Below are 9,018 nucleotides of genomic sequence, written 5' to 3'. Positions count from 1 at the left end.
AAAAAAAAAAAAACTTGAGCATGTTATTAATTAAAGCATTACTTGAGACGGGGAATTTATCAAAAATAGTCTCTCTATCTTCGCAAATAGAAGTAATGTTGCATTTATATTACCCTCCCCAAACTCCACGTATAAAATTTCATTAAATATTTTATCGTTGTTGTAATATTATTAATTAATAGCACTGTTAGCAAAAACTTTTGCCAACAACTGTGGGCAATACCAGCTGGATCTTCTAGCAAATACTAATAAAAAAATGTTATAAGCCTATCAATAATTCGACTTGAAATTAAGCCCAATATGAGAGAGATATTGTTGGAAAAACATGTTCCGTAAACACAAAATACATGAAGAAGAACACAAAGATGAAGGTGTGACTATATGAACGCCGAACACAGTTATTAGAGGCTTGAAACACGTTAAAAATGACATTTGCTCCCTTTTCTCTGCGAGATTGCTATGGGATATATGCAAATAATTTTAGCGGATATGACAAGCTTATAAAATTCTGCACTAAACAAATAGTGAAGAAATTCTCCTGGAAAGCAAGAACGTATTGAACTTAATCTTTTGGAGAAGAAAGAATTTCTTGGGAAAAGTTGTAAAGAAGTAAACAAACAACGAAACCGAAGGGGTTCAACATCTACGTACTCTATATAGACACGAATAATCTTAACCACGTATAAATAGTAAAAAGTTTCGCCGAAGGGCATTCGGACTAATCCCTCGGCACTACCTAGCTAAGCCCCTGGCTATACCAACAGTCCTCTCTGCCTGCAACACTCCTCCACTTAAGTTCCTTGTATGGAAAGAGGAGAAAAGAAAAAGGAAGCCAGATATGATCATTGTGTGAATTATAACCATATTAGTTTGCAAACTTTTAAGTCTGCTTAACGCCCTCTCGATTTCGAACCCAACAACGATTTCGAACCCAACAACAAAGACAATAAGTAGACAAAAGCTGGATAAAACTAAAGAACACATTCAAACTTTCAGTATCTGTTCCTATTGCTTTGCATTGAAATAATATCACAAATATATGTTTGGTGAGAGTGTATCTTGAAATCTGATGGACAGCAAAGAACTACTATCAACTTATGTATCTAAACTAATGTACATTTGACTTACAAAAGTTGTGAGGTCCTCCCAAAGCATAATTCACAACAGGAGGTGTAACAAGCTTTGACCAAAATCACAAAACCAAAATTATACCAACAGAAAATAAAGATCAAAAAAGAAGAAAAAAATGGATAGAAGCACTAACTTTCAACTATAATGCTAGAAATTTGCTCCCTGCTATACATCCCAACCATCGCTTCGATGGTGAAATTCTGATTTTCTACTTGATATACTTCCATACATTTCTGAAAACTTTTGGAGGCAACTGCTTCTGAGTCCATAGTGAGTTTGTGTGTTCCGGCTAATTGCAACGCCAGAAAACTTTGAAGTATCAATTGCCCATGCAGGTTTCACGTATTCAACTGTACTGGAAGAGCTCGCGTTTGCATACAAGTAGTTTAGCAACACATCCTCACAGTTAAAAAGCTTGTCCACCACAGCCCTGCCGGCTGCAGCTTCTTTGCTCCAGTACTTCTTGAAAGCCATTTTGCTGTCCATGAAGGCTGCTCCTGTCAGAATCATGTTGTATCCATTGTGCTCACGAGCATGATTCTCAGCTCTATATTTCAATGGGTTTCCATCCGCAAGCCGGGGGTAGAACCCTACAATGCGCTCGGGATGCTCACGCCATACCTTAAATCCCCGTTCAACATCATCACAAGGCATCATAATGTCGTCATCAAGCTCAAGAACTGCTCGTGTCTTTATCAGAGGATCTACCTTAAATCGGTTGTTGAGTGAGTTTTGTTCCTCTACTCTTATCCTCACTGGCACTGCCGAATCGAGCTCACTCAATTCCGGAGGTTGACCTTTGTTCCACACTACAACGATCTCACGCACTGAAGAACACTTTGAGTAATGCTTGACGTACATTTTCAAGTTCCAGAGTCGAGCATCGTAGGTCATTGTTAATAAAGTGAATTGAGAGTACTGACCATTCAAAGGATAAGCTTCCTGTGCACCACTGCCTCCATAGATGTATTTAACTCCAGTGCACATTAACACCAGAGTCACTAAAAATATTACAGCAAGAACCAACCCTCCACTGCATGTTCTTGGCTTTATTCTGGCACGAAGAGACGAGCTTGCTCTGTTCAGCCGACTACAAAATAGTCTCATTCTGTTAGATAACAAACTTGATCTTTCCCAATCGAATGTAGCATCACTCCTCTTTCCAGCATTGTGAGGGCACCAACTTAAGGGAACTAATCCTTTCACTGCTCCTAGCAACATACCAAACAGTATAACTAGCATTACAACACCTAAAACTGATGCACAACCTAAAATAAACCGTCGATTTACATCTCCTGAAGGAACTCTGTCCCCATCCATAACTGCAACCCACTCCCCAGAGCTCAGTTGCTGCACATCAAGTTGATGACTGCGGGCACCATTCCAGGCATTTCGTCCCTTCATTGACTCTTTAAGACCCAAAGGCACCTCAACTTCTTTGTAGTCCGTAGGAGTCAGAACTTCTATTTTGAATACACGCAAGCGCCGCCCATATGTCTCACCACAGTCTTGACCAGCACGATGAAGATGGCCATCATATAAAAATGGTCTACCTCCATTTCGGGCCCCCTTGCTCTTATCCGTGTTATAGATAGGATTCTTTTTATGCGGTTTCCAAGGACCAAGTGGTGAGCTACTATACCAAATCTCCAACTGACCATTCTTCTTGGCACCAATTCCACTGTGATCTGAACCAAAGAGCCAGTACTTCCCATCATGTTGAGTGATAAAAGAATCAACAAGTGGCTTTTTCATTAAGACCTTTTCTAGTTTCCATTCCGTAGGAAACTTTACAGCTCGATAAAGACGAAGATCCCCATTAGCACTGCCCTCAGGCATCATATAGATCTGCACAAAATAATACAGATGAAGGAAATATTAAGCACGGCTTCAAGCAAAATAGACTTCAATGTTAGCGCAAGATTAACATTTGCAGGTAACAAGGAAGAAACTAACAGTTAAAAGCAGATTTAAAGACCACAAAATCAACAGATAAAGACTGTTTTAAGAATTTTATTTGTGGCGCATCAGAATAACACTTCAGATACAGACATAGTCTGTATAGTTGACCCATCCCATCTTAAGAGTAACAAATTTTGGCAGGATAGCTAGTGCTAGATTGAATAGTTTCATTCTACAGAATCAGATCCAGCCTATTCACGAGTCAGTAGAATAGAAGCATAAACGTGAAATCACATTCACACATGCTACCTACAAAGCATGTCACACGGTACTTGCAGGTTCGATATTTTTAAGTCCTTACCCTCCCTCCATACTCTTAAGTTTATAGTCTAATCTCACCCCATTAAGCTTCTTTACAAACCAAACTTCAGGCTTCAGTATAGCAAGATGAATGTTAGTGTTTCAGACTGAATTGAGTAACATGACTCATAGGTAGTTCTGGAAGAAAAGATCTTACATTGCCGTTGTAGTCAAAGACATAAGGATAGGAGAGATGCCAGTCTTCATCCAAAGCAACACCCAACTGTTCCCATGTTGCTCCCTTATCAGTACTTCTTGCAACTCCAATATCCCCTTGCATTGTGATTGAGTTCTTCGCTTCAAAGAACAGGTAAAGGATGTCTCCCTGAATAATGTAATCAAACAGAAAAATAGCAATCAAGATCATATATAAACTAAATGAAAGGACTCTAAAGATTATAGCACAACCAAACGTCCCAGTGAAAATAGTACAAAGAAAAAACATCATATAGCACCAAAACTAGACAAGCCATATACATGGCATTACTTTCAGATGAGCAATGCTACATCTAAGAAAACAATATATTTAAATATAAGTGAAACTTAAAAATCCTGGTTTTGCTTTTAAATTAATTTTTGATGAAGCAACCTTATTATGTGCCACTTTAAATCTAATTCTTCTTGGGTTTATTTATGGAGTAGAAAGAGAAGTCTATTGAGTTAGTTTTATGGAGTAAAGCAACATGGATACAACATCACTGCTTCTAAGGACACATTAACCGTTATGTATCAGGGTTGCAACGAGAAGTTTTTAAAGGTTTAGTTTAAAGGACAACTATGGTCAAGGATACTTAAGGAATTACTGAAAGATCACTGGTTCAGTTAATTACTCCCTTCCTTTTTGTTAAATTGATCCCAGCTGAATAACTCAGAGGATTAGAACACACATTTAGGATGTGCGGACGCATAGTTAGAAATTTATTTAAGAATGGTCGGAAGCTCAAAACAGATGATTCTGAACCAGATTTTTTTTATAAAGTAGAATATTTGGGTATAGGAAGTTTGCCTTTGAAATAAAGGTCAAATCAATTCAGAAAAACATACATCTCATTCTCCAGATCTTATATTCCTCAAGAATAAATTACTTATAGTGTCATCTTATATACCATTTCTGCACCCCAGACATTAATTGAGCCCATCATCACAATGTGATCTCATTTTTAGCAGATTCGACTCAATTTGTCCAGTCTCAATTGCATATTTGTGGAATCAGGAATTCACCTTTGCTCTTTTCTTTTCGTTTTACTGGAGAAAATTGGATTTGATGCCTCTTAGGATAAGGGAAAATAAGTTCAAGTGCTTACTAGAAATATAACCTAAGCCAATCATATCATTTCTAGTTAATAAAAAATGCCTGGTTTGGTACAACCATACAGAATTAGAAATCCCATGTTTTTGCACATTATTTACTCAATTTACTCAGGGATGAGCTACGCGCCACTCGGAGCAGAATAATAATCATAAAAAAGGAAAACAACATCCAAAATAGACAAAAGGATAATGTCAAGGAACTAAACTCTTGCCTTTTCCATCGCTATCGACTCTATGACTCAACCTATTACTCCTGCTCGGTAGGATTCCTCACCAAGAGGATGTTAAATAATCATACGACATCATCATCCAATTTAAATAATTGCAACAACACACAGCAGAATATTTAATCCATCTGTTTCAGGATGGCCATTAAGCTAACATGGTTCAATAAACATCACATCATATCTCTAAAAGATGATGATAATAGAGGATTAAAGTTAAATACTCCCCCACAAAAGTCTCATCAATGAAACTTCAAACAAGTAATCATACTTTCACCAACCGGATTACACAGATGATGGGAAGCCAAAGATGCTTTCTTTTATTTGCATATCACACAAATATAACAAAGTCAATCCATCACAGAGTAACAAAAGCAATAAAAGGCAAATAAGACATAAAAAAGGAAGTTACCTGAACATAAAGAAAAGGGTCAGCAACAAAATTACTAGGAAAACTAGCCCCAGAAGCTGAAGCACAAGTGACAACTGGATTTGCCACTGGCCATGCTGCAGTCTTGTTCCTCCAAACATTTGCCTGCCAAACATTTTCAAACACAAAGTTCAACAATCATGAAATTCATACAAACCAAGTAATTTTCATCCATGAAAAATAAGCTAGCATTTGACCATAGATTTTGGGAGTAGTTTCTGAAAATTCTTCAAATATTTGTTTGACCATTAAATTCGATCAGATTTATTTCAAGTTCCTTGTGAACTAAATTTTGGGGTTTTAGGACTTCTACTCACGAAAGATCAATTTTTTTCCAAGTAAAATGCAAGTCAAACACAACTTCTAATTCCAAAAATCACAACTTCAAGAACTCAACTTTTCAAGTTTCAATTTCAAAATCTACAGCCAAACATGAGCTAAAATCCTTGACCACAAAACACAAGATGCAACCCCCCCCCCCCCCTCTTCCTCCGTCAAAGAAAAAGACCAAAAACCTCAATTGGAAAGGCTCAAAACATTAAATCCCAGAACCCCAAATCACAGTAAATCAAGACTAAGCCTTTTCAACTAAAAAATGAGCAAAAACACAAGGGGGTGTTGTTGAGCTTACCTCTTCAATGGGTTTAAGATTAAAAGGAGAATCACCATAGTAAACACCAATTGACCAAGAACCTTCATTATCTTCATTACAACCCAAAGAAGAAAGTGTTGTATGTACATTTGGTGGTAACAAAAATCTACAATAAAGTCCACCAATTGATGCTAAACATACAAAAGCCACCAAAAAAAAAACACAAGCTGAAGAATTAGCACAACCATCACCACCATTACTACCACTCTTCCCACAACTAGTATTCTTATTGCACCACCTCCACCACTTACTACCACCACCACCACTACCACCACCGTGCACGGTGGACCCTGAAACTGCAATTGGTAAAGACCCCATTTGCCAAATTTGCAAAAAAGTAAAATAAAAATAAACCGCCGGAAAATCAAGAACTGGCCAAAACCGCCGGAAAATCAAGAACTGACCAAAACCACCATTATGTATTTAGCTTCTTTTTTTTTTCTTTTTTCTAAAGCTTTTAGCTTTATGATGAATTTGTATATATATATTTTTTGCTACTATGTGTAATTCTTGAATTGTTGTTCAACTCAAAAAAGGTGACAGAGAGGTGGGAAACAAAAAAAAGAACAACAAATGTTGATTAAGGAAGTTGTAGTTGTGGTAATATGTTCCTTAATTGAGTTGTCTATGTTGGTGTGCTGGCTTTGGTATTTTGATGCAATATATAGAGATGGTGGTGTTGGGGTGGGTGGCTGGTGGCTCGTGGGTGTGTGGGGGGGAGGGGGTAGCGAGGGGGTGGGGTGTTTCAAATTTCATCATTTGGTTTTGTTTTTTTTTCTCTCTTGTTTTTATTTTTTTTTATTATATAAGACATGATGTGTAACTGATTTTGTATATTTTTGAATAATTCTTAAGTTTAAATTTTGGAATTTAGCATAATTTGTTTTAGTTATTGGGTTTGAAATATGTTTACGATGTATATATAGTATTTGAGCCAAAGCTATTAACATTTTATAACGCATATGTTATATTAGGTGTTAACAAATTTTTACCTAAAATATGATCATACTTCTGTTACAATAAAAGTTGTTTTTAAGAATTGAAAAAAAGTATTTTTAAAATTGCAGAGATTTGATTTAATGAAGTCGCTTTGTACTTTCTAATGAAAATATTTTTTTTAAAATTTTTAGCCAAATACAGTTTGATTTTTCAAATTCATTAATCAAAATGTAAATTAAGACTTTTCAAAAGTGTTTTACTAAAAGATAACTATAACAAAAAAAGTTTAAAATAAATATTTTATAAAAGTCTAGTCAAACAAACTACTATGCTTATTTGATGTAAATATAAATTAATTGAGTCAATAAATTTCAACAAAATGAAAATGAAAAATGATTTTTGATTGTTCTTTCTCAAGTTGTGGGCATATTTGTCAAATGAAAAAAAATGGTTATTAGTGGGGTGTTGACAGATATAGAGCGGTCTTGGTCTTTGGAAACTCCTCCATAAGTAGGCCTTGTTTGACAAAACAGCATTAAACTATTCTTAATTAAACACTTGCATTAATCACTTCTAGAAGAAATAATAAATTATACTCCTTTTTGTTCAATTAATAATGAAGTTGCTGAGGAGAATAATCAAATTATACTACTTTCTGAGTTACTAATTAATCAATCAAAATAATACAAAGTGTCTGACTGAAATTCTATAATTACAATGCTGGCTAATTTGATTTTTGAAAAAAAATATATATATATATATAGAAATTTCTTACAAACTAGTAGTACTACAAAATCCCCTTTTAGAAAGAAAAATTTCGTGTTAAATTTGATTTTATATAAATATCTATACGGTCATATCATGTGAACGTGTGGTTTAATTTTACAAAACTGGTAAGAACATATATTTTCTTTGTCATAAAATACTTGTTATCCTTTTATATTTATTTTAAAATACTCTGCATTTATACTTGTTCAGTATATTAATAACATATATTCATTTTTTACTTGTTCAATTCAAAAAATTAAGAGATACTTCATAGAGTGATGGTTAGACCAATTTTGTTGCACGAATTGGAATATTGGTGAGTCAAGAACTCTCATATTTAAAAGATGCAAGTGACAAAAATAAGGATGTTGAGATAGATGTGTAGGCATACTAGGAGTAATCGGATTAGGAACGAGGACTCCCGAGACAGTGACTTCCATGGTGAATAAGATGAAAGGAATGGAGACTGAGATGGTTTAGACATTTGAAGAGGAAATGAGTGAATGTTTCAGTGAGGAGGTGTGAGAAGTTGAATATAGTAAAAATGAGAAAGGGTAATTAGGCAGGATTAGAGTATCTTTAGCTTACCGAGGATATGACTTAGATAGAGAGTGTGAAGGTCGCAGATAAGAGCAGAAGATTCATAGATAGTTGATAGTGTCTAGGTACTTGCGTAGTCATGTATTAGCCTATTTATGTAGTCTTTAGTATCTATCAACACTTGTTGTTTACTGGGTTTAGGCGATTGTAATTTGTTATTGTTGTTTCAAGTCCTTGAATATGTGCTTCGCACTGTTTTATTGTCACTTATCATATTTTTCTTCATGATTTGCTATTTTGATTTGCTTCTCTTAAGTCGAGGGTCTTGCGTAAACAACTTATGATGATTTACCTCTAAGAGGTAGTGGTAAGGTCTGCGTCTACTCTACATTTCTCAAACTTCACTTTATGAAATTTTACTGAATATGTTATTATTGTTATAAGAGATAACTTATCATAAAATGACAAGCACTTCTTCCGTTCATATTTACTTATGGTATTTGTTTTGATACCTTAAGAAGCAATAAATAAGATGGTAGTTTTACTAAAGTCACTCCTAATTATTGGTGTAAGTCATTACTTTATGAATTGATTCTTAAGGAGTAAAATCAAATAAGGATAAGTAGACAATAACTAAAAAAATACTTGTTATTTTAAAAATTCTAACAAGAATAATTATGTTTTCTCATTTGACCCTAAGTGGTAATTGTTACATTAAAGACTACAAGGTTCTTAATTATGATACATAAATAGAATAACTA

General features: G+C 35.0%; 1 protein-coding gene across 1 annotated transcript; it reads right to left on the bottom strand.

The window, feature by feature from the left end:
- Positions 1-990: 990 nt before the first annotated feature.
- Positions 991-6,655, bottom strand: LOC107850619 (glucosamine inositolphosphorylceramide transferase 1). The gene is made up of 4 exons (XM_016695277.2): positions 5,990-6,655; positions 5,341-5,463; positions 3,551-3,718; positions 991-2,979 (listed from the first exon to the last, which is right to left on the bottom strand). The coding sequence occupies exons 1-4, from the start codon at positions 6,326-6,328 to the stop codon at positions 1,297-1,299; spliced, it is 2,313 nt and encodes a 770-aa protein (XP_016550763.1). The 5' UTR covers positions 6,329-6,655; the 3' UTR covers positions 991-1,296.
- Between the last annotated feature and the right edge of the window lie 2,363 nt (positions 6,656-9,018).

This window comes from Capsicum annuum, chromosome 12 (assembly GCF_002878395.1).
Source record: "Capsicum annuum cultivar UCD-10X-F1 chromosome 12, UCD10Xv1.1, whole genome shotgun sequence".
NCBI lineage: Eukaryota > Viridiplantae > Streptophyta > Magnoliopsida > Solanales > Solanaceae > Capsicum > Capsicum annuum.
The sequence above is the reverse complement of the archived record's forward strand: the minus strand, read 5'-3'. Positions and strand labels throughout refer to the sequence as shown.